The sequence below is a fragment of the Artemia sp. Qi Xiang Cuo genome, chromosome 18 (assembly GCF_049724085.1).
Source record: "Artemia sp. Qi Xiang Cuo chromosome 18, ASM4972408v1, whole genome shotgun sequence".
NCBI classification, from domain to species: Eukaryota; Metazoa; Arthropoda; class Branchiopoda; order Anostraca; family Artemiidae; genus Artemia; species Artemia sp. Qi Xiang Cuo.
Window position 1 is genome coordinate 16,362,616 of NC_142811.1, and position 26,707 is coordinate 16,389,322.

Below are 26,707 nucleotides of genomic sequence, written 5' to 3' on the forward strand. Positions count from 1 at the left end.
ATTAAATAGAAAAAAAAACAAGTTTTTTCAACTGGAAGTAAGGAGCAACATTAAAACATAAAACGAACAGAAATTATTACGCATATTAGGGGGGTTGCCCCATCCTCAACACCTCGCTCTTTATGCAACATTCTTTTGACCCTTTTAAAAAAGCTACTATTGTTCTAACCAAACAACCCTTGGGTTTCAGTTGTTTTTAAACAATTGGGGCAAATTTAAACTTTAGCGTAAAGAACGAAGTGCTAAGGAAAGGGCAACTCCCCTTATATATGTAATAACTTCTGTTCGTTTTAAGTTTTAATGTTGCTCCTTACTTTCAGTTGAAAAAACATTTTTCATTTAATTTCTGAATAATGCCAGGATACTCTTTCTCCACGAAAAAATCCCACTTCCCACAAAAATATCCTCTGGGCAATTCAATCCTGGCGAAAATTTTCCCCGGTAAAAAAAAGCAAGACATATAAAGAAATTTCTTCCATTGGAACTTCCCTCTCTATGGAAAATTATCCCCGTGTGAAATCCTTCCAGCAGAAAATCCATCCTACCCTTCCCTCTCAAAAAATGTATGTTTACTTCCTAATAACAAATAAAAAATAGGGTAATTTTATAGATTAAAAACCTTTCCCCAGGGGCTGTAGGGGGGTCATTTTATCTCTAAACACAGAGTTATTGAGTCTTTCAACTATGCCGAAGAAAAAAGCTATCTCAAAATTTTCATCGGACCATTTTGGGGTAAAAGTGGCATGGGAGGGAGCCTAGTTGCCATCCAATTTTCTTGGTCACTTTAAAAGGATACTAGGAGCTCTCATTTCCCTTAGAACCAGCCCTGTCTCGGCGTCTTAGGCCCACTGGATCGATACGATCACCCATGGAAAAAAAGATACAAATAAACACGCATCTGGGATCTTCCTACTGGAAAAAATTACAATTCCACATTTTTGTTGATATGAGCTTGAAACCTCTACAGTAGGGTTCTTTGATAGACTAAATCCGATGGTATTATTTTCATAAAAATTCTATGACTTTGAGAGGTGTTTCGCCCTTTTTTCAGTAATCAGACACATTTTCTCAAGCTCATAGCTTTTGATGGGCTAAACTAAAGCTACTGAAGCTTTTTATATTTGAAATCAGCATAATAAGCCAATTTATTTGATATATCAATTGATATCAAAATTCCGATTTTTTGAGTTTCGGTTACTATTGAGCCGGGTCGCTCCTTACTTATAGTTTTTTTTTACCACAAACTGTTTGATTACCACTCAAAATCCAAACAGAGATCATTGAAATATTGATCTTTTTTCCGTATTACCAAAAGTACTGTATTCATAAAACTTTATAGTTTCATGAAATCTAATTAAACAAATAGAAAATGTTTTTCAAGTAAAGTAAGGTACTTTAGAATACTTCGCATAGATAGAAAAATAAAATTTGTGTTACTTCTTTTGCAACTGGAAAACCTAAAATATAGTTATTGATACTTTTAAATCCATTAGCTCCTCAGAATTTTAAATTGATTCCAAATTCATGTTATTTGATGTAAATTGATGCCTGTTCGTATTAAATTTTAATGTTCCTCCTTGGCTTCAGTTGAAAAACTTTTTTTTTTATCTAATTCCTTGTAAAGACCAGAACGTCACTTGCGCCTTACTGAAAGCAATTCTTATTTAGAATTAGTTAAGTTTTATTTAATTATTATTTCTTTAAGTTTTATTTGTCATTTATATTATTATAAAATTGTCATTTTTATTTGTCATTTATAGTTTTATATTATTATTTAAGTTTTATTTGTCATAAAATCAACAAATAAAAAGGAACATCATCATATTAACAAAGATTACTGAAAAGATCCAATGAAAGCCAGATTGATAGTTTAGTATATATTAGTATTCATCCCTGGTAGTCTCAGCATTTTTTCATTTAATAGCTTTATAAAAGAAAAAAGTTTTACGCGTCCTTGTTTTCATCAAATGACGGTATGGGTTTTACAAGGCATAGGGGGCGTTAAACCTACTCATGCTCGTGTTCGTTTTTAATTTTAACTTATTTATTTATTATAATTTTGTTCGTTATTGATTTCGATTATTTTTTAACAGTGATTTATGCTCGTTTTCCACTGAACTTACTACTTAACTTAATTTTCTGTTGTCTTAGGATTACTGTAGCTGTTTAGTTTTCTTTAAAAAAAAATTGTTTTGTGGTAAAAGTTTTCTAAACTCGTTTTTCTAAATTCGTTTCTTCGTTTTTATTGACATGATTTTTTTATTGGTTAATAAAATGAATATTTATAAAACTTTTCTTGGATTCGCTTCTTAAGAATCTCCTTAAAAATCACCTTGAGGATCATTTATCTCGCTTATTGAGCAAAACTTTGCAACAAATTTTTATAATAGTTGTAACACGAAGCATTTGATGGATAGGTACGATGAATATTATTCAAGCTAATGGATTGAAAATCTGCAGAATCTTTGGGGTTCTATAGAGTTCAAGCCATTCTGAACGCCATTAAATTAAAGCCAAGAGTATAGACAAATTTTAGTCGACAATCCCGCTCAACCTGCCCCCAACCCCTCAATATGTCCTCAAAGTCTTAACTTAATACCCTTAGCCGTTCCAGAAATATTGTATATAAATCCTTTTGGCCATCTGAATACACATAGTGCCTTATGATTCAGTTCAACATCCCCGTCAACATGCCCTTCAAGCTTCAACTGAATACTCTTAGACATTCCTGAAATATTGCATATTCGCCCTTTTGACAACCTAGATGCTCATAGTTTCTTTGGATTCAGTTCAACATCCTTCTCACTATGCTTTGGAAGTTCCGACTTAATAAACTTAGCCGTTCCTTAGATAACGCAGACACGTCCTTTGACCACCTTAGAGGCACGTTTTGTCTTTGGATTTACTTTTAAAATCCCAAAAAAAATGACCTGGAAGCTCCGAAGTAAAGTAATACCTCTATTACATAATACAAATCCTATACAAATCCTAATGCAAATCCCCCTTGACTTTCCCTGAAAGTTTTGGCTTTATATACTTTTTTGTTAATGAGACATTACATATGCGTGCCATTTTGACAAATTGGAAGCGAACCTTTTAATAGTAGTAGTAGTTGCAACAGTAGCAGTACCAGTAGTCGTAGATATAGCAGTCACTGTTGCAAACGTAGTAGTAATAGTTGTAGTAGTGACGGCTTCAAGTAGTTGCAGTTGCAAGTCGTCACAGTCACAAGGTGTCATAGTCGTGGCCCAAAGTAGATGCACTTGCAGTTGCAGTTAAAGTAACTTGTAAATGCAATCACAAGTAGTTGGAGTTGCAAATGGTAACAGTCACAGTTGCAAGTATTTGCAGTCACAAGTAATCGTAGTCTTAGTTACTGGCAGTCGCAATTATTTGCAGCCACAGTCAAAAGTAGTCTGAGTCACAAACACTAACAGTTGCAAGTTGCGACGTCAAAAGCAGTCACAGCCGTGAGCATTTTCAGTCAAAGGTTGTTGCACCCACAAGTAGTCAGAATCTCAAGTAACCACAGTCGCGGTTACAAGCAGTTGCAGTCACGAGTTGTCCCAGTCACAAGTAGTCATAGTCATAAGTAGTTTTAGTTTGAAGCAGTCGTAGTCACAGGTAGTAATATTTGAAACTTTTCACAGTCACAAGTATTTGAACTTGCAGCCCCAAGTAGTCACAGTCGTAAATAGTCACAGTAGAAAGTAGTCGCGGTTGTAGTAGCCACAACTGTAGTTATTGTAGCAATACTACAAATAATAGTATTATTAGTGGTAGTAGTAGTAGTAGTAGTAGTAGTAGTAGTAGTAGCAATAGTAGTAGTAGTAGTAGCAGTAGTAACAACAGTAGTAGTAGTAGTAGTAGTAGTAGTAGTAGTAGTAGTAGTAGTAGTAGTAGTAGTAGTAGTAGTAGTAATAGAAGTAGCAGTAGTAGTAGGAGTAGCAGTAGTAGTAGCAGTAGCAGTAGTAGTAGGAGCAGCAGTAGTAGTAGTAGAAGTAGTAGCAGTGGTATGAGGAGTATTACTAGTAGTAGCATTTGTAGCAGCATTGGTATGCACCAACTGTCTTTTGGTTAGTCCAATATTCCTCTCATTATGCCATGATAGTTTCAAATATTTTTCAAACTTTAAAATACCTTTAAAACTCGTAAAACTTTTAAATCCTTCTTTTAACTGGAAAACACTGACACTAAGGGTAAATATCCCCTAGCTGTATACAACTCAAATGTATATGCTAAAGACACCAATAGTGCTTTAAACAACTTGGGAGATAAAAAATAAACTGGTTAATTATCGACCGTTAGACACCTAAAATACTACTTCTATTGCTAACAGACTTCTTTGCTTTTTAGCTGCATTCTCTTCGGAATGAAAATCTCAATCCACTTCTTGGCTTTCTTTGTGACCCAAGACGACCTGGAATGGTGTTTGAATGCTGTTCAAGGGGAAGCTTAAGAGACATATTAAATAGCGATGATCTTCAGCTTGACTGGGCTTTTAAGGAGTCACTTTTAATGGACCTAATAAAGGTAATTTTCGTAATTTCTGATAAAAGTAACACGTAGGAGACATTAAATATCATTGGTCTTCAATATGACTGCGTTTTTAAGGAATAACCGTCAATGGACTTGATAAGTTAGTTTCGGTAAATGTTGGCAAATTTTGAATTCATAGGATAAATTATATATCTTCAGTTATGCTGTGCTTTTAAGGAATAACCTTTGATGGACTTGATAAAGACAACTTTGGCAAATATTGGTAAATTTTGTTGATTTTCGGCAGCAGGTAGCAGATATTTATATCACTGATTTTTGATTTGACTGTGTTTTTAAGGAATCGCTTCTGATGGACTTGATAAAGGTAATTTTGGTAAATATTGGTGATTTTTGAAAAAAGACAAAGGAGTCACTTCTAATGGATTTGACAAAGACAATTTTAGTAATATTTTTAGTATTTTACAAAGAGTAAAGTAAATAAAATGGAAAATAAGATTCAAAAATAGCTTAATTAAAGCACAGAATTTATTAGAAAACTGCAAAGACGGTGTAATTCAGGTATACACTTTTCTTTTAAGACTTGAGAAGAGCTGAACATTTCCTTAAAAATTTTAACGTCATTCCCACAGCCGATCCTGAAATGATGTAAGCATACTTTTTTGACAACCTGCATCCATGTGTTGTCTTATGATTTCCCTCAAAATCCAATCCTCTTAAACAATCCCTAAAAGCCTCAACTTAATGCTCTTTGCACATTCCTGAAACACTAAACATTGTCTCGATTTAGTTCAACATAACCTAAAAGTTTCCACTTAATACTCTGCCGCTCCTTAGATCATGGGTCGGCAACCTTTTGTTGTAAAGGGGCCAACATTTTACCTGGCGTTATTACGCGGGCCACACTTATGTCACAAGTTATTACACTGTAATATAGTATCGTAGGTGCACCATAATGATTAGAGTATAATTACAACGTTTATATACAAATGTCTTAGGTTTAAAATAAAACACTCTTGTATATTTTACGACATTTATTGTAGTTAATAGAGTCAATGATATTCTTTGTTGTTGCATTTGATTTACAATTTCTTTTTACATTAGCTCGCATTTTTGTAGTAGAGACGCGTAGTACTGCGTCTAAATATACATCCGATTACCGAGAAAAGTTTTATTTTCGATAATTCAGAATTGAAAAAGTTTGCTCCCAAATATACGTACTTCCAAACATAGTAATTATTTGCCGAGAAAATCTTGTTAAATCCTTATAGTTTTCAGAGGGCAAACTTCCATAGAAATCCACCAAGTTTGTTTTTTCCTTAAAAGCTATTTTTAGTATAGTATCACTTTGCAAATCTATCGCGTATATTTGCGATTCACTTGGTACATTATTGACATCTACTGCGAAGGGGTTTTCAAAAACATCCATCTTACGTGAGATCTTTTTGAAATCAGCAAACCGCTTTTCAAACTCAGATTGAAGTTGAATTGATGCACTTTCATTTTAGTATTTTGCCAAACAAAATTTACATCAGCTTCTTCTACTGCTTTCTTGCAATTTGAAGATGATCGAGCTTTCTTTTATCCGTATGCTTGATAAATGATGTTAGCTTTATTTCAAATGCCTTAACATCTGAATACATCCAGCATTTAAATTTAATTTCTGCTTGTAAGCGTATATCAAGTAGGTTCAGTTCTGTAATCAAATGAGTTAAAAACCCAAGATCTACAACACACTTGTTGTTGTAAAATTCGGATATTACCTTCCCTTTCATCTCCATGAAGTTACAAAATTTCTTTCTTTAAATATAAAAATCATTGAAGTGCTGACCATCGGCCTAGCCAGCTTGCTTCACAGTAATACATCACGTCATATATTCAGCTTCCACATCTTCAGAAAACTTTTTAAACTGGCGGTGAGTAAGCCCATTTTTTCTTATAAAATTAATAGCAGATATAACGATATCCATTATTTCTCTCCACTATAAAACCTTGAAACACAATGCTTCTTGTCAGACAATACAGTGAAACATTACACAACTCCTCATATACATGAGAGTCATCATCAATACCTCGTACAAATATTAAGAATTGTGCCGTATTCCACTCATTCGTAATTTGATCCATCACAAGAAAAAGTACGTAAAAGACTCACTTTATCCTTAAGTTGTTCACACAAGCTAGCACCCATGTCTTCAGTGTAGCGGGTGTAAGTTATAGCAGAGAGATTAATGTTTTCAAATGTTTTTCTATTATTTTCTGCGTTATTTTTCCTCCACAATAAGCTAAGACAAGTCAATACACTCTTTGACAAGTTCACGGTCGGTAAATGGGCGACCATGCTTTGCTTTTATTTCTGCCACTTTGTAGCTTGCATGTAAATCTGATTTGCTTTTGTCTGTCACAACGTTAAAGATTTTCTGCTGATTTTTGAGTGACGATTTCAAGTTGATGATTTTGTTTTTTCGTCATTCACATCCAAGGCCGTCAAATTTAGTTTTGTACTCATCATCGTAATGTCGCTTCTGGTAATATATTCCTTTATTTTTGAAATACTCTTTTGAGAGATTAAACACAAAAGCTTTTCTTTAACTTCAATAATAAAAAAATATAAATGTGTCATCCTTCATTAAAAATCCGTCTTTCATCAACGATCTTTCTGTTTTTAGAAGCCGTCTTGGGTGTGCAAAATAAATAAAATAGGAAATAAAATATAGGCCTATTTGTTTATTTGTTTTTACGGAGCCTACCAGCGAGTTTATCCCTGTCTCTTTGGCATTGCACCAGTTTTGAGTGATTGTCTTGTTGTTTGCTATAGCAAAGTAGTTGATGCAATAAATGTCATATGCACTGGCAATTGTAGTTACAAGTAGTTGGGGTTTCAGTCGCAATCACTCAAAGTCAGAAAAATTTGCAGTTGCAAATAGTCACAAATTTAAATAGTTAAAAGCAGTCACAGCTTGAAAAAGTCCCAATAGAAGTAGTAGTAGTTTCATAAGTAGTGGTTGTAGTAGCCCTCAAAGGTTCAATTTATTGCTTTCAGCTGTCCCTCAGATATTGCCCATGTGCCTTTTTAACAACCTTCATGCATTGAGTGTATTTTGATTCTGTTCAATATGCACTGCAATCTCCCCTAATAGTTTCACCTTAATGCTTTTAGCCATCCCCAATAAATTGCAGATAGGCCATTTTAACATCCATATTTAGTTATAAATCCCCCTCAACAGATCTTGAAGTTTCAACTTAATACCTTTATCGGTTCCCAAAAATGTGCCCATATGACAAACGTGGATGGGCATAGTGCGTTTTGATTTAATTCAACATTCCCAATAATATGCTCTGAAAGTTCCAGCGTACCCCCTTTTTTCCTGAGATATTATACATACACCCTTTTCAAAACCTGGATTTATTGCACCTTTTGATTTAGCTTTACTCCCCCTCTAGTTTCCTTGAAAGTTGAAACTTAATATCTTATTCTGTTCCTGAGACTTCGTATTTATGCTCCTTGGACAACCTGGATGTGATTAGGCCCTTTTGATGAAAATTACCCTTAGAAGAAAAAACATTACCCTCAATTTTGGAGATGTGTGTTATGTGGTACATACCGGGAAATGTCCCAGCGTTTACCATTTTTTCCTGTCCCAGTATATACCAGATGACACCCTCTGCAAAACCCAGCGTTTTTTTTTGTTCTTAATATTGTGCCACAAGATGGCAACACAACATGACCAGGTAATTCGGCTTTCATTTCGTGCCCCAATCACTAAGTTTTACTGAACCAAAAAATAATAAACAACGAAATTCTAAAGGCAAAATGATTTTTGGGGGGTATTTTCGAAAATTTGAGGTAGGTTTACTCAAAAAATAATTGTAACATACCAAAAAATTGCTCTGGGCGGTTGAAGATCAAACTAACTATGCTAGACGGTGTTTACTGATTTTTTTTCGAGAATGTAAGATGGCACCCCCTTTGACTTCGTTGTGTCTTGGTATGTTGTGTAATGTGGCCGGTCAGGTGCGGTTTAGCGAAGATCTTGTGGGCCGCACCAAGACACCTCTAGGGCCGCTTGCGGCCCGAGGGCCGTGGGTTGCCGACCCATGCCTTAGATATTGTAGATAGCCTTTTTGTAAAGCTGGATTCAGATAGAATCTTTTGGTTTAGGTCAACATTTCTCTCAGCACTCCTTGAAAGTTTCTGCTTGATACCCTTAGTCTATCCTGAAATGTTGCAGGTATGCCTTTTTGACAGCCTGGTTGCATATAGTGTCTTTGGAGTTAGTTCTCTTTACCCTGAAAGTCATACCCGAAATGCCTAAAACACCTGAACACCTCTAGTCATTCCTAATACGTTACAGCTACGCCCTTTTGACAACCGGCATGTACATAGTGGCTTGATTAGTTCAAAATCAGCTTGAAAATTCCCCGAAAGTTTCAACTTAATACCCTCAGGGGTTCCTGAAATATTCTAGATTCAAAACTTGGACAACCTGCGTGCTTATAGTGTCATTTGATTTAGTCCAACATGCCCTTCAACACTCTCTGGAGGTTTAAACTCGATACCCTTAGCCGTTCTTGCTATATTGCAGATACTACCTTGTGACAACCTGCATGCACATAGTGCGTTTTGATTAAGGTTTATATCATCCTCAACATGTCCTGAAAGTTTTATCTTAATACCCTCAGCCACTCCTCCAAAATTGGCGATACGCTGTTTTCGCAAACTGCACACACTTAGTGTCTTTTGATTTAGTTCCATATCTTTCTCAAAATTGAAAGTTTAACCTTAATACCCCTAGACAATTTTGGACATCCATGATCAGACATATTCCTCTTCCCCAATAATGAAACCTATGTGTAAAACATATACAACTTGCATAATTTGCTGCCCTTACCCCAGGAACTGTGGTAGGTCATGGCTCCGTCAGAGGTATAGGTTTGGTTTTTTTTTACAATTTCTAACCAAATGGTGATCTTTGCGGTCTTTGCTATCCTGCTATCTAGGGCTTGTCGTCCTTCTATACCTTTTTTTTCACTCTCGAGGATTACTAAAACTCCTAATTTTTAATCGAAATGGAACTCTCCGAAGTTTCTAGGATACACTTTCCATAGGAATTGGCCAGGAAAAATAAGTAAATAAATAATACATTAAGCCGTTATCTCTCTTTGTAAGGCAGCGCTATTGCATAGCCTATGATGTATTTGTAAAATATATATTCTAGGAAATATCAAAGTAGTTCAAACTACTTCAAAATCGTCCTTTGTGAAATCTAAACCAGTAAATACTTAAAGACGTAATGACATAATTGGAAATCCACATAAAAAGGTTTTTATTAAAAGAAATTTTAAAAAATTTATCTCACCTTTAACTGTAGACTTTTGCCGTTGTTGTTGTTGTTAACAATTATCCATATTGCATAATACTTTAAAACTGCCTTTCATTTCTTATAAATTAAAAAAATCAGAAATAAAAACCTATGATAATTCAAACTCAAAACGACCAGAAATTACTATTAAAGAATAAATAAAACCCAAAACGAATAGAAATTAAATAAACAATCATAGCAAACAACCGTGCAACAGGTAGTTATAAAATCTTAAATATAAAATCTAATATAAATGAGTAAATAAATCTTAAAATTAAGCAACATTTTAATTGAATATGTAAATCAAGCTTAAAACGAACAAAAAATCTTTTACAATTAAAGAATAAATAAAACCCAAAAACGAAGAGAAATTTAATAAACAATCATACCAAACAAACATACAACAGGTACAAAAGTAGGTGAATAAATAAATCTTAGAACGAGTAAAATCTAAATTGAATATAAAAATCAAGCTTAAAGCGAACAAAAATCACTACAAAAAAAGAGTTTGATTACTGCCCTCCTCCTTAACTGTAAAAGCATAAAGTCTACTGCGTCATAGCAAATGGAACCAATAGGAACCAAAACATACAATAGGATCCAATATAAATAATAAGTAATTCTTAAAACGAGTGAAACTTAAATTGAATGTGTAAATCAAGCTGGAAACGAACAAAAATCACTACAAACAAGAGTTTGGTTTTTGCCTCCTTCTCTCACTGTAAAAGTCTAGAACCTACTGCGTCATTGGCACTTTACTGAAAACGAATTGTGTTAAACATATTTTCTTTTGTACGTGTGACAACATTGAAGATAAAATAATAATTACAGTGAAATAAAATCTTGAACTGAAGAGTTTTCAACAATTAATTTCACTATTAATTTTATTGGCTCTTTCCAAGACTGTTCAAGACAAGTATAGTTTTCCCTACAAACAAGAGTTTGGCTGACTGTAAGGGTGACCCGTTACCCTAACTGTAAAAGTCTTAAGCCCACTGCATATTCGGCACTTTACTAAAAACGAATTAAATTACAAATATTTTCTTTTTAAAATTACAATGAAATAATATCTTGAGCTGATGAGCTTTCAGCAATTGTATTAATATCATTAAATATTCACTTTAGTTAGTTCTTTCCAAGACTGTTCAAGACACGTATAGTTTTTAGTACAGCACTTATGACACGGTAGACTTTATATTTTTACAATCAAGGAAGCGGCAGTAGCCAAAATCTTGGTTGTAGTGATTTTTGTTCGCTTTAAGCTTGATTTGCATATTCATTTTAAATTTTACATATTTGCATATTCATTTTAAATTGCATATTCATCTATTTTAGTACTAGTTGTATGTTTGTTTGCTATGATTGTTCATTTAATTTCTATTCGCTTTGGGTTTCATTTATTCTTTAATAGTGCAAGGTTTTTGTTCTTTTTAAGCTTGATTTGCATATATATTTCTTTTACATTTTACTCGTTTTAAGGTTTATTTATTCACTTATATTAGTACATGTGGCATGTTTGTTTGCTTCAATTGTTTATGTGTCTGTTCGTTTTGAGTTTCATTTATTCTTTAATAATAATTTCTGGTCGTTTTGAGTTTGAATTATTATAGGTTTTTTTTTCTTCTTGTCTGAAGTTTAAGGTGGTCTTTACTTTTCCTTCAAAAAGTTCATTTTGATTTTTTTAATTAATTTCTGTTTTATTTTATTGCCAAAGATTCAAGTTTTTCAAAATACGCTATATCAAAATCATTTTTTTCTTCTGAGCATCAAAGTATCAAAACTAGTATCAAAGTAACAATATCCAAGTAACAAAGTATCAAACTAAAAAAAGTATCAAAGTAAACAATGTATCAAATTAACAATAAGCAACTTGCATAACTTACAGCCCTTGCCACGTAAATCAAAGTTTCCCCGTAAATCAGTAAATCCAAGTATCAAGGTAACAATATGCCACTTGCTTAACTCACAGTCTTTTCCCGGGGGGCTGAAGGGGGGGGGGTGTCAACCCTGGAAGCATAGTTATTTGGCATTTGGACTATCTTGAACAAAATGGCTATCTAAAAATTTTCATCAGAACCATTTAGGAAAAAAGGGCGTGTAGGGGGAAGGGGGGCTGTTCGCAATCCTATTACTCTCGACTCTTTGAAATGGAGCTAGAACTTTCTATTTCCAATCAATAAGCCTCCTCCTAAATTTTTAAAACCTACTCTTCCATAAAAAAGCATTATATAACCCTGGATTATAGCATGCAACCCATATCCCCAGGCTCTGCGGGGTTGTGTTTAATGCCAGAGCCATTGTTACATGATCTTTGGACAATGAACAAAATTGCTATATCAAAATTTAATCCGATACATTTAGGTAAAAGAGGGCGTGTGGAGCAGCTAGTTACCCTCCAATCACTTTTTACTCCTAAAGAGGAAGTAGAATTTTCAATTTCCAATCAAATGAGCAACCTCTAAGATGTATACGACCATCCCTTCCTTAAGAGCCTTATACGTCATTGGGTTATAACTATAACCCATACCACCGGGCTCTGCGGGGTTGTGTCAATCCTGGAGACATTTTTATATGATCTTTGGACTATTTTGAAGAAAATAGCTACCTCAAAAATTATATTGCATACATTTTGAGAAAAAAGGGCGTGGGGGAGGTTTTTGCCATCCAATTCCTTTTAACTCTTTGAAAGGGAAATATTACTTCGAATTTCCAATCAAAGGAGCATCCTCATAACCTCATACGGTACCTGCTTCATAAAAGCCTTATATGCCCCGAGACATAAATTGCATCCCTTGCCTCCGGGCTCAGGGGTTCTTGTCAACCCCGAAGGCATTGCTATGTAATATTTGGATTATTTTGAACACAAAGACTATCTCACATTTTCAATCAAATTCATTCGGGGAATACATCACGTGCGAGGGGGGCTGTTGCCCCGTGATTACTTTGGCTCTTAAAATGGGGAGCAAGAACTTTCAAATTCTAATCAAATGAGCCTCCTTCTAAGTTTATAAGACCACCCCTTCCATAAAAAACCTATATACCCATGAGCATAATTTACAACCCTTTCCCCATGGCTATGGTTGGGTTGTGTTGACCCCAAAAATTTTGTTATCTCAGCTTTTGTTTATTTAGTACAAAATGGCTATCTCAAAATTCTTGTTAGATACATTTAGGAGAAAGAGGGCGTGGGTGATCTAGATGGTCTCCGATCACTTCTGAATCTTAAAAAGGGAGCTAGAACTTCCAATTTCCAATCAACCGAGCCCCCTCTGAAGTTTACATGACAAACCCTTCCATATGAACCTTACAAGCCCCTGGGGCATTGCTTACAACACTTCCCCCCAGGCTCCAGGGCGTGTCAACACCAAAGTATTGTAATTTGATCTTTGGACTATTTTCAACAAAATGGCTATCTAAAAATTTTCATCGGATGCATTTGGGGAAAAAGCGTGTGGGGGGGGCACTAGTTACCTATCAATCACTTTTAATTATTAAAAATAATACTAGAACTTTGGATTTCCAGTAGAATAAGCCCCCTTTGAAGTTTATACAATCACCCCTTCCATATAAACTCTGTATGCCTCCAGCGTATAACTTACAACACTTGCCCCCCGGCTCTGGGGGTTGTGTCGACCTCTGATTTTCGTTATCAGACTTTTGAACTATTTTTAACAAAGTGGCTATCTCAACTTTTTTGGGGTAAAAACGGGCATGGAGGGCTAGTTGCCCTCTGATCATTTTTGACTCTTAAAAAGGGTACTAGAACTTCCGATTTCAAATTGAATGAGCTCCCTTCGAAGTATATACGACCGTCCCTTCTATGTGAAGTGTCTCTGAAAAAATCAATAATAACAAGTAATAAGACTTTGAAGCCTTATGGTCTTTACGTTATGGCCTAAGCCATAGCGTTGATTCTAATTGTAAGATAGCCATATTACTGTCACATTAACATTACGCTAGCGGCCATGCGGATAGATTCAAATTAAAATTTTGTATCTCCTAGAGATCATATTAATAACTCTGCTTATAATAATAATAACTGTGCTTTTGATTGTTTTACCTTAATGAAATTAACACAGATTTAACGTCCTCTTTCTTGAGGCTCTGACGATAAAGTACCGTGATTGAAAGGATAAGAGCTGCAAAAATTTATTTCGGATGTCTTTGAGAAAAAATTGCGGGGAAGGCAGGCTGGTCACCCTCCAATCACTTTTAACTCTTAAAAAGGGCACAAGAAATTTCAACTTCCCATTGAATCAAAGTTTTTAAGACAACCTCTTTTGTGTGAACTTGTTCGAACATGTTTTTAATTTAATAAATTTAACGTATAAAGACAAATGTACATCTCCAACCGATTCATGGTGAAAATTTTCCCCAGAAAATATTTATTACTCGATCTGCTGTTTTTGGTCATTTATCCCCTTATTGCAGAGGGTGGACGAATTAAACGTAGATAGAAAATATTAAAGTTTTCCCAATAACTTCTATCAGAGTTGTTTTCTATCATGGATTTTTGCCAAGATTTCTTTTGATTGAGGCACTTTGACATCATTTGGTTAATTTTCTATTCCTGAGATAAAAGTATTCAAAGCGTATTTGTTTTCTCAAGGATATAATTAAGTCAGTGAATAACCCGAAAGGAAATTTGAGAGAGAAAAGATGATAAAGGTTTGAGAAGGAATAAGATAATGCAAGTTAAAAGCTGGCTCAACTATAAGTTCAGAAAAGACATTTGCTATTTTCAGGTGAAAGTAAAGAGCAACTTAAAAAATATACTTAAACTATCCTATAAATGGAAGAGCTAGCGTTCCTTAAATCCGCTTTTCTTTGGGCGAGACTTTTCATTCTTGGTACTTGTTCAGGAGCAACAAGTTTAAAACAAAACTTATGTCACAATTTATTTAATCACATTCGCTGTAAAATTATACGATTTTCATTTTAAATATTCTTGAAGACAGTCAGTAAGTAAGAATTAGCAGCTACCACCTGCTATCACTTTAGTCCTCTATCTGGGTTTTAGGAGAGCACTAGTTGAACTTTAGCATGAAGAATAAGGGTTGGAAGGTGGTAGCCTTATGCAATATAATATATATAATATAATATAATATATTTCTGGGTCTGATAGGCGAGTGTTGCGAGTACTATTTTAAATATGCGAAGTTTTTGCTTCAGGCCCTTCGGTAGTTCAAGAACAGGTACATCGTTAACCGTTTTGGTGTGTTGGAACCGGTTCAGGACGGGGATGAGCAGTTTCAGAAAAAAAGTAACCAGTCCTCTATTAACCAGCGTACTATTTTAGGTTTGGCATTATTAGTAATTTGTGTATATCTTTACGACAGGTTTGTTTTGTTTTCCTTTCTTTTATTATACTCCATCGTTTTTTTGTTTTTTTTTGTTATAGATGGGTAATAAAGATCATTCATTCATTCAATGTAATACATAGGGTAACCTCTGCTCATTTTTAGTTTCAATATCCCTCTGTACTTTCATTTAAAGAATTTTTTCATTTAATCCGAAACAAGTGTGAAACGAGCATTCATCCACATAGAGAAATTATTATTATTTGGGGATCCTACTGCCTAAATAAAATTTAATTTTGTTTAAAATCAAAAACAAAGATATTAACATTTCATCATTTTCTTACTCTCCGTTTTATCATTCTCACCTTTAACATTAGTTCCTCCTATGAGTAGAGTTGCTCGTCTGGATTCTAAGAGGCCCCCGTACAAACAGTTTTTTTTCTGTTAATTTTACTTCTACTGGTCATTACACTCTTTGCCAGGGAATGACGCAATTTCAAAAGTTCAGTCTACTGGTCATTACACCTTTGCCAAGAGGATTTACGTAATTTCAAAGTTCAATGTCTTTTTTTTTTTAGTGGTAAACCAAAACCGATGTCTCTTTTTAGTTGCCAATTATTTTTTGTATATATTCAGGTTTCATATTAGATTCTCCACCAGCTTTGAATAGTTTATTCGAGATAACACTACAAGCATTTTTTGTAAAAAACATTTACATAGAAAAATGGATAATTCTAAGCAATTTCTGGTGAGTAAAAATATTCTCATTATTATATTAAAAAGAAATTGTCTTTGGTCATTACACTCTTTGCCAGGGAATGACGCAATTTCAAAGTTCAGTCTACTAGTCATTACACCTTTGCCAAGAGGATTTACGCAATTTCAAAGTTCAATGTCTTTTTTTTAGTGATAAAGCAAAACCGGTGTCTCTTTTTAGTTGCCAATTATTTTTTGTATATATTCAGGTTTCATATTAGATTCTCCACCAGTTTTGAATAGTTTTATTCGAGATAACACTACAAGCATTTTTTGTAAAAAATATTTACATAGAAAAATGGATAATTCTAAGCAATTTCTGGTGAGTAAAAATATTCTCATTATTATATTAAAAAGAAATTGTCTTGTCATTAAGTTAAGGAAGAAATTCTTTCCTTACACTAGAACTAAGGATACTTATGCACTTAGAAGCCTGTTGTTTTTTAGGAGCTGAAAAACCTCTTATAGGCTGAAATTTACGGTGCGATTTTTATCAAGATCAATGGGTCTTTTTTAGAGATGTTTTTTGAAAAAAGTGCTTAGCTTTCGATTGGTAATTTGGGATTAGAATAAAATGTTGATTTTTTTTAATGTATTAATTTTTAAAAAAGCTTCCTTTTTATAAAGATAAGTTACCCTTTTTTTAGGGATGTTTGTTAAAATACTTCCAGGCCATTCTGCAAAAAAAAAAAAAATGTCTTGTCATTAAGTTAAGGAAGAAATTCTCTCCTTACACAGTGTGGTTACCTCTTTTAAAAAAGTTTTGACTACTTAAGGCTGACACTAGAACTAAGGGTACTTATACACTTAGAAGTCTATTGTTCAGGAGCTGAAAAACCTCTTATAGGCTGAAATTTACGGTGCGATTTTTATCAAGATCAGTGGGTCTTTTTAGAGATGTTTTTTTTGAAAAAAGTGCTTAGCTCTCGATTGGTAATTTGGGATTATAATAAAGTGTTGATTTTTTTTAATTTATTGATTTTTACAAAATCTTCATTTTTATAAATATAAATAACCCTTTTTTTAGGGGTGTTTGTGAAAAATAATACATGGCTCGTTTGCAAAAAAAAAAATTTTCGTTTAATTAATTTAATGAATAAATTATCTAATTACACTGTTTGGTTACATCTTTTAAAAAGTTTTGACTACTTAAGACTTTCTATTTATGTCTACATTTGATTGAAATCTGATAGTTTAAAGAGAAAAAAGGCTGTTATACCAAAGAATTTAATAATTTCTGACTAAATTGACTTTGAGTTTCACAAAATGTTCATAACCGCATGATTAGTAGCAATTTTACGCTTGAGTATACAAAGAGGAAGCTCGCTGAAGGAAGTGTCAGTGACCGGATAATCTTGAATAAGAAAAACAAATCTGTTCTTATTCTAAAAAATGTAAATTTGTAACAATGAGCATTTTATTTTGATAATAAAGGAAAATATATATATTTATCTAATTGAAAAAAAAAATGTTTTAAACTACTTTAGATGCCTAACATAAACTGAATTATTTTCCAAACTCAAAATGCACTTTTGCTACATGCTAAATTTTTGTCTTTTTTTTTAAAGGAAGAAGATACGTGTCCACAATGAATTCAGATGGTTTTAAGACTCATCTCACTAGTCATAACTCCATTCAACCTTGAGCAAAGGTATAATAGTTTGATGAAGTATTTCTCTGCTTAACAACGACCTTAATAGCATTCAATCTGATAGGACTTTATGACACAGATATTATCAGTTTGAAAAAATCATCTTGCTGTGTTATCTTCGAAGGTACTCGTTTATTATTTTATATGGATCTCGAAGAAATTGACTGTTATCATTGGATAGTGAACTGTAATCTGTTTGACTATGATAAAAGCTTGTGGTGTACTACATTACGTTATATAAACAGACTGTGATTCTACGATAGAGTGATGACACCACTTAATTCGACTAGCCAGGAACTGAGAAATGTCCAGGAAGACGTCGGAAGAATATGCAGCTTCTTCTGAGTTGAAGCACTCTACGTAAAGTACAATTTACCTAAAGACAAAGTTTGAATTCAAAAGTACGACCCTATGATTCCACTATGCAATCTAGAAGCGTTTAAGTGTCCTAAATTTGAAGGGGGCTATCACCGTCCTGAAGACGAGGTTAGGTTCTTCGCACAGTGGCTACCTAAGAACATCCCTGATCATTATAAATCCATAAGACATTGTAAAACAGGTTTTAGCTCAGAGGACCCGGGAGGGTGTATTTTTAAGAGTTAACTATCATTACTATTTTTATTTAATCATTTGTTGTTGTTGTTTTTTTTTCTCAAAAAAAAAATATTTTGAGAAATTTAATAAAAAAATATATTTAATCTTAAAACGTCAAAGTTATTTATAATATTTATATTTTAATCAATTAAAAAAATCTTTACTGAACTCACCTCCTGGATACACAATACAGAAATTTTCGTTAAAGAAATTATGAAAAAATTGCAAGTAAGTAGCAAATTCTTTCTTGAATTCACCTGCTGGATTAATTATTTATTTTAGTAAAGTAATAATTTATTTTAGTAAATTAATAATTTATTTTAGTAAAGTAATAATTTATTTTAGTAAAGTAATTATTTATTTTAGTAAAGTAATTATTTATGACGTTATGTCTGCTTTACAAAAATATTGGATGAAGCGTTTTATTATAATACTTCAACAGAATTAAAATGAATATTAATAAATTAATGAAATTAATAAATAGGAGTTCAGTAATGATAAACTCGCACGGTTTAGTACCTTGGGTTATCGAAAAAGATTGAAAACTCGGTACTTGTATATTATACGGCAAACACTCAAGAAGTGAAGTTAAAGCAGAAAATGGGAAAGTGGAAGAGTTGTAGCCTAAAACAATCATCCTACAATAAGGTGGGGGGAAAAACCCCGGCGCTCCCCCCCACCCCCATCAATTGTGGTTAAAATAATTTTGGAATAAATAATTTTGAAAATTAGAATTTTGACTTTTTCTGCTCTATTTGCTAGATTTCACACATTTGAATTCTTCTTCCAGCAGCGTTGGATATCACAGAATTGTCAATACTTAGCAACATCACCCTCTTTGAGGTAAAATCATGGTTTGGTATGACAAACGAGCATAGAACCATGTTATTCTGAGACCAACATAGAATATGACACGATTTGAAAAAAATGTTAAACATCAAATTGAAGTATATGAAAATTAAAAGAATACAAACAAATTTATTGCATGGTTATAATATAAAACTCATTATACATATTAATAATTAGATTTAACGCTAAATCGTATATGAGAACTCTTCCACCATGGTTTCCGTTGTTTAAAATCCTTTTCGTAGAATGACCTCTTATGTTGTTTCTTAAAGGGCCACTTTTTCTCTTCTCTTAAATTGATGAAAACTAAGTTTCTAGCAGTATTTACCACTGCAAAAAAAAATAATAATAAATAAATATCAGAATGCTATGTGATTCCCAACGTGAACTCCGATTAACCATTACCAAAGTAGGGGAGGGGGTAAAGGTCAACTGCGAAGATATTTAGCCTACAGATTTTAGGAATCTACACTATCCCTACCTAAACAATGACCCCCCCCCCAAAAAAAAAAAAAATTATAGTTGATATGCAATTACAGATCACCAAACGTGACATTACTTCTTTTGCAATTGGGAAGCCTAAAATATAGTTATTAATAATTTTAAGTCAATTAGCTTCTCAGAATTTTGAATTGATTGCAAATTCATCCTCTTTGGGGTAAATTCGTAGTTTGGTGCCCTAAAACGGCAGAAAACAAGACTTTCCCCATGGCCCAACCTGTATGGTCACTTAAAAAAGAACGTGACATTACTTCTTTTGCAATTGGGAAGCCTAAAATATAGTTATTAGTAATTTTAAGTCAATTAGCTTCTCAGAATTTTAAATTGATTGCAAATTCATCCTCTTTGGGGTAAAGTCGTAGTTTGATGCCCTAAAACGGCAGAAAACAAGACTTTCCCCATGGTCGAATCTGTATGGTCACTTAAAAGAGCTTTAAATTTAGGTTTGAATGAGCTCCCTCCCAATTATCTTGGACCTTCAGTTTGATACAATCACGTCTGAGTAAAATCAAAACAAATAAACATACATCAACGATGTTTCTTCTGAAAAACATTGCAAAACTCAACATTTTGAAGATTGGAACTTTAAACCTCTGCCATGGGGTTATCTGATGTATCTAATACAGGGCTTTTCAATAAGATCGCTTGCTTTTTTTTGAGGATGTTTCCATTTTTTTTTTCAAAAATAAGGAAAATTTTCTCATATTTTTAGTTTTGGGTGGATAACAATAAACTGAAAGAATTTGCACTTTACTGAAAAATACAAGTGAATGCGCATTGTCAATTTAATATACATATACTGTTATCTAGTAATCAAAATGTAAATATCATTTGATATGTGTCTCATGTCCCCCAAATTTTTTAAGATAGTACATTTTTATAAATATAAAAAAAAGTTTAGTAAAATTCTACGGTACTGCTCTATTAGCTGTAAACCATACAAGAAGTAAAGTTCGGTTAATGCTAATGAAATAAAACAAAATAGGATAAAAAATGTTATAGTTTAGAAACAAAATTCAGTTACTGCAAAAAAATTAATAAATAAATATCAGAATGCTATATGATTCCCAACTTGAACTCCGGTTAACCATGGAAGAGTTGTAGCCTAAAACAGTCATCCTACAATAAGGTGGGGGAAAAAACCCCGTCGCTCCCCTCCCCCCATAAATTGTGATTAAAATAATTTTGGAATAAATAATTTTGAAAATTAGAATTTTGACTTTTTTTCTGCTCTATTTGCTAGATTTCAGACATTTGAATTCTTTTCTTCCAGCAGCGGTGGATATTGTGGTTTACCTTGTCACAGTTACATTTTCTTGATTTTTCAATTTTCATTTTGAATTTCTTTCGCTGAAATTCAATAGTTGGAATATTTCAGTAGTGTTTTGATGTGGTTTAAATTGTAAAAGATAAATTTTATTTATTTTTAAAATTTAATTTTTAATTTATTTCGCTGAAATGCAAGAATTGGAATATTTCAATGTCACAGTTACATTTTCTTGATTTTTCAAAGTTCATTTTGAATTTTTTTCGTTGAAATGCAAGAGTCAGTTACATTTTCTTGATTTTTCAAAGCTCATTTTGAATTTCTTTCGTTGAAATGCAAGAGTTGGAAAATTTCAGTAGTGTTTAGTTGTGGTTTACCTTGTCACAGTTACATTTTCTTCCTACAATAAGGTTGGGGGAAAAACCCCGTCGCTCCCCTCCCCCATCAATTGTGGTTAAAATAATTTTGGAATAAATAATTTTGAAAATTAGAATTTTGACTTTTTCTGCTCTATTTGCTAGATTTCAGACATTTGAATTCTTTTCTTCCAGCAGCGTTGGATATTGTGGTTTACCTTGTCACAGTTATATGTTACTGATTGATCGAAGTTCATTTTGAATTTCTATGACTGAAAAGAAGGAGTTGGAAAATTTCAGTATGGTTTGGTTGTGTTTTACATTGTCACATTTACACTTTAATTATTCTTCAAAGTTCTTTTTTAATTTATTTCGCTGAAATGCAAGAGTTTGAATATTTCAATGTCACAGTTACTTTTTCTTGATTTTTTAAAGCTCATTTTGAATTTTTTTCGTTGAAATGCAAGAGTCAGTTACATTTTCTTGATTTTTCAAAGCTCACTTTGAATTACTTTAGTTTAATTTAAAGAGTTGGTATATTTAAGTAGTATTTTGTTGTGGTTTACCTTGTCACAGTTACATTTTCTTGATTTTTCAAAGTTCATTTTGAAGATTTCACCTCTTGAATATATAGTACAGATACTTCATTCAAGAAATGCGATTAAACACGTTTTGAAACTACATGCTATTTGCATGCCTTTCCTTGGCACCTTTCCAAACGAGCGGGGATTCCCCACTGGCTCCTACACATTGCAAAAAAGTGAGCAGTACGAAAACTCCACGTTTTCAACCAGACTGGTTTTTTAGGGACCAATCAGGAGAGATCTGCAACTTTATTGATTTCACCTCTTGAATATACAGTGATACTTCATTCAAGAAACGTGATTAAACACGTTTTGAAACTACATGCTATTTGCATGCCTTTCCTTGGCACCTTTCCAAATGAGCGGGGATTCCCCACTGGGTTCCCCACTGGTTCCTACACATTGCAAAAAAGTGAGTAGTACTAAAACTCCACGTTTTCAACCAGACTGGTTTTTTAGGGACCAATCGGGAGAGATATGCAAAGTCGACATAGCTTTATTTCATTTTTTTTAAGGTTCATTTAGACGAGGTTACGTGCGCGCACGTAACTTCGTCTAAATGAACCTTAAAAAAAAATCTCTCCTGATTAGTCCTGATTAGCCTGATTAGTATAAAGTCTCTCCTGATTGGTCCCTAAAAAACCAGTCTGGTTGAAAACGTGGAGTTTTCGTAGTGCTCACTTTTTTGCAGTGTGTAGTAAGCAGTGGGGAATCCCCGTTCATTTGGAAAGGTGCCAAGGAAAGGCATGCAAATAGCATGTAGTTTCAAAACGTGTTTAATCGCATTTCTTGAATGAAGTATCTGTACTATATATTCAAGAGGTGAAATCTTCAAAATGAACTTTGAAAAATCAAGAAAATGTAATTGTGACTAGGTAAACCACAAGCAAACACTAGTGAAATATTCTATCTCTTGAATTTCAATGTAAGAAATTCAAATTTATCATTGAAAAATCAATATATTTTAACTGTGACAAGGTAAGCCACAACCAAACTCTAATGAAATTTTCCAACTCTTGCATGTCAACGAAAGTAATTCAAAGTGAGCTTTGAAAAATCAAGAAAATGTAACTGACTCTTGCATTTCAAAGAAAAAAATTCAAAATGAACTTTGAAAAATCAAGAAAATTTAACTGTGACACTGAAATATTCAAACTATTGCATTTCAACTAAATATATTAGATATGAACTTATAAATATAAATAAAATGTATCTCTGACAATTTAAACGATAACGAAAAGCAAATGAAATAGTCCATCTAGTGCATTTCAAGAAATAAAATTCAAAATGAACTTTGAATAATCAGGAAAATGTGACTGTGATAAGCTAAACCACAATATCCAACGCTGCTGGAAGAAAAGAATTCAAATGTCTGAAATCTAGCAAATAGAGCAGAAAAAGTCAAAATTCTAATTTTCAAAATTATTTATTCCAAAATTGTTTTAACCACAATTGATGGGGGGAGGGGAGCGACGGGGTTTTCCCCCAACCTTATTGTAGGAAGAAAATGTAACTGTGACAAGGTAAACCACAACCAAACACTACTGAAATTTTCCAACTCTTGCATTTCAACGAAAGAAATTCAAAATAAACTTTGAAAAATCATGAAAGAAATTCAAAAAGAACTTTGAAAAATCAAGGAAATGTAACTGTGACATTGAAATATTCCAACTCTTGCATTTCATCGAAAGAAATTCAAAATTAAAATTTAAATATCAAGAAAAGGTAACTTTGACAAGGTAAACCATAACAACACACTACTGAAATATTCCAACTCTTGAATTTCAACGAAAGAAATTCAAAATGAAATTTGAAAAATCAAGAAAATGTAACTGTGACAAGGTAAACCACAATATCCAACGCTGCTGGAAGAAAAGAATTCAAATGTCTGAAATCTAGCAAATAGAGCAGAAAAAGTCAAAATTCTAATTTTCAAAATTATTTATTCCAAAATTATTTTAATCACAATTTATGGGGGGAGGGGAGCGACGGGGTTTTTTCCCCCCACCTTATTGTAGGATGACTGTTTTAGGCTACAACTCTTCCATGGTTAATCGGAGTTCAAGTTGGGAATCATATAGCATTCTGATATTTATTTATTAATTTTTTTGCAGTAACTGAATTTTGTTTCTAAACTATTACATTTTTTATCCTATTTTGTTTTATTTCATTAGCATTAACCGAACTTTACTTCTTGTATGGTTTACAGCTAATAGAGCAGTACCGTAGAATTTTACTAAACTTTTTTTTTATATTTATAAAAATGTACTATCTTAAAAAATTTGGGGGACATGAGACACATATCAAATGATATTTACATTTTGATTACTAGATAACAGTATATGTATATTAAATTGACAATGCGCATTCACTTGTATTTTTCAGTAAAGTGCAAATTCTTTCAGTTTATTGTTATCCACCCAAAACTAAAAATATGAGAAAATTTTCCTTATTTTTGAAAAAAAAATGGAAACATCCTCAAAAAAAAAGCAAGCGATCTTATTGAAAAGCCCTGTATTAGATACATCAGATAACCCCATGGCAGAGGTTTAAAGTTCCAATCTTCAAAATGTTGAGTTTTGCAATGTTTTTCAGAAGAAACATCGTTGATGTATGTTTATTTGTTTTGATTTTACTCAGACGTGATTGTATCAAACTGAAGGTCCAAGATAATTGGGAGGGAGCTCATTCAAACCAAAATTGAAAGCTCTTTTTTAAGTGACCATACAGATTCAACCATGGGGAAAGTCTAGTCTTCCGCCGTTTTTGGGCATCAAACTACGACTTTACCCCAAAGAGGACGTATTTGCAATCAATTTAAAATTCTGAGAATCTAATTGACTTAAAATTACTAATAACTATATTTTAGGCTTCCCAATTGCAAAAGAAGTAATGTCACGCTCTTTTTTAAGTGACTATATAGATTGGACAAGGGGAAAGTCTTGTTTTCTACCATTCTAGGGCATCAAACTACGACTTCACCCCAAAGAGGACGAATTTGCAATGAATTTAAAATTCTGAGAAGCTAATTGACTTAAAAGTACCATTTACTATATTTTAGGCTTCCCAATTGCAAAAGAAGTAATGTCACGTTTGGTTATCTGTAATTGCATATCAACTATAATGTTGGGGGGGGGGGGGGGTCATTGTTTAGGTAGGGATAGTGTAGATTCCTAAAATCTGTAGGCTAAATATCTTCGCAGTTGACCTTTACCCCCTCCCCTACTTTGGTAATGGTTAAATGGAGTTCACGTTGGGAATCACATAGCATTCTGATATTTATTTATTATTATTTTTTTTTGCAGTGGTAAATACTGCTAGAAACTTAGTTTTCATCAATTTAAGAGAAGAGAAAAAGTGGCCCTTTAAGAAACAACATAAGAGGTCATTCTACGAAAAGGATTTTAAACAACGGAAAACATGGTGGAAGAGTTCTCATATACGATTTAGCGTTAAATCTAATTATTAATATGTATAATGAGTTTTATATTATAATCACACAATAAATTTGTTTGTATTATTTTAATTTTCATATGCTTCAATTTGATGTTTAACATTTTTTTCAAATCGTGTCATATTCTATGTTGGTCTCAGAATAACATGGTTCTATGCTCGTTTGTCATACCAAACCATGATTTTACCTCAAAGAGGGTGATGTTGCTAAGTATTGACAATTCTGTGATATCCAACGCTGCTGGAAGAAGAATTCAAATGTGTGAAATCTAGCAAATAGAGCAGAAAAAGTCAAAATTCTAATTTTCAAAATTATTTATTCCAAAATTATTTTAACCACAATTGATGGGGGGGGGGGCGCGCCGGGGGTTTTTCCCCCCACCTTATTGTAGGATGATTGTTTTAGGCTACAACTCTTCCACTTTCCCATTATCTGCTTTAACTTCACTTGTTGAGTGTTTGCCGTATAATATACAAGTATCGAGTTTTCAATCTTTTTCGATAACCCAAGGTACTAAACCGTGCGAGTTTATTATTACTGAACTCCTATTTATTAATTTCATTAATTTATTAATATTCATTTTAATTCTGTTGAAGTATTATAATAAAACGCTTCATCCAATATTTTTGTAAAGCAGACATAACGTCATAAATAATTACTTTACTAAAATAAATAATTACTTTACTAAAATAAATTATTACTTTACTAAAATAAATTATTAATTTACTAAAATAAATTATTACTTTACTAAAATAAATAATTAATCCAGCAGGTGAATTCAAGAAAGAATTTGCTACTTACTTGCAATTTTTTCATAATTTCTTTAATGAAAATTTCTGTATTGTGTATCCAAGAAGTGAATTCAGGAAAGTGTTTGTTACTTGATTACAATATAACTATTATAAATAAAATGAAGGGTTTAATATTAAAGATATTTATTGCTTAAATTTATTAACAGATTTTTTTTTTTTGAGAAAAAAAAACAACAACAACAAATGTTTAAATAAAAATAGTACTTAGAGTTCACTCTTAAAAATCCAAACACGATGGTCCCATGATATAAGATAGTTTTTAACATGTCTTATGGATTTATCCCGATCAGGTATGTTCTTAGGTAGCCACTGTGCGAAGAACCTAACCTCGTCTTCAGGACGGTGATAGCCCCCTTCAAATTTAGGACACTTAAACTCTTCTAGATTGAAAAGTGGAATCCTAGGATCACACTTTTGAATTAAAACTTTATCTGTAGGTACATTGCCCTTTACGTAGAGTGTTTCAACTCCGAAAAAGCTGCAAATTTCACTGACTTCCTCCTGGACATTTCTCAGTTCCTGACCGGTATTATTAAGTGGTGTAATCACTCTATCATAGAATCTCAGTCTGTTTATGTAACGTAATGTAGTACTCCACAAGCTTTGATCATACTCAAACAGATTATAGTTAACTAAACAATTATAACAGTCAATATATTCTATATCAATATACAATAATAAAAAAGAACATTCGAATATAACAAAGAAAGATTATTTTTTCAA

General features: G+C 32.9%; 1 protein-coding gene across 1 annotated transcript in view; it reads left to right on the forward strand.

The window, feature by feature from the left end:
- Positions 1-4,894, forward strand: part of LOC148941249 (retinal guanylyl cyclase 2-like) — a 274,002-nt gene extending 269,108 nt beyond the window's left edge. The window contains exons 10-11 of the mRNA XM_089104131.1: positions 4,357-4,533; positions 4,838-4,894. Coding sequence (XP_088960257.1) covers positions 4,357-4,533; positions 4,838-4,894 — 234 coding nt within the window. The remainder of the gene's footprint in view (positions 1-4,356; positions 4,534-4,837) is intronic.
- Positions 4,895-26,707: the final 21,813 nt, after the last annotated feature.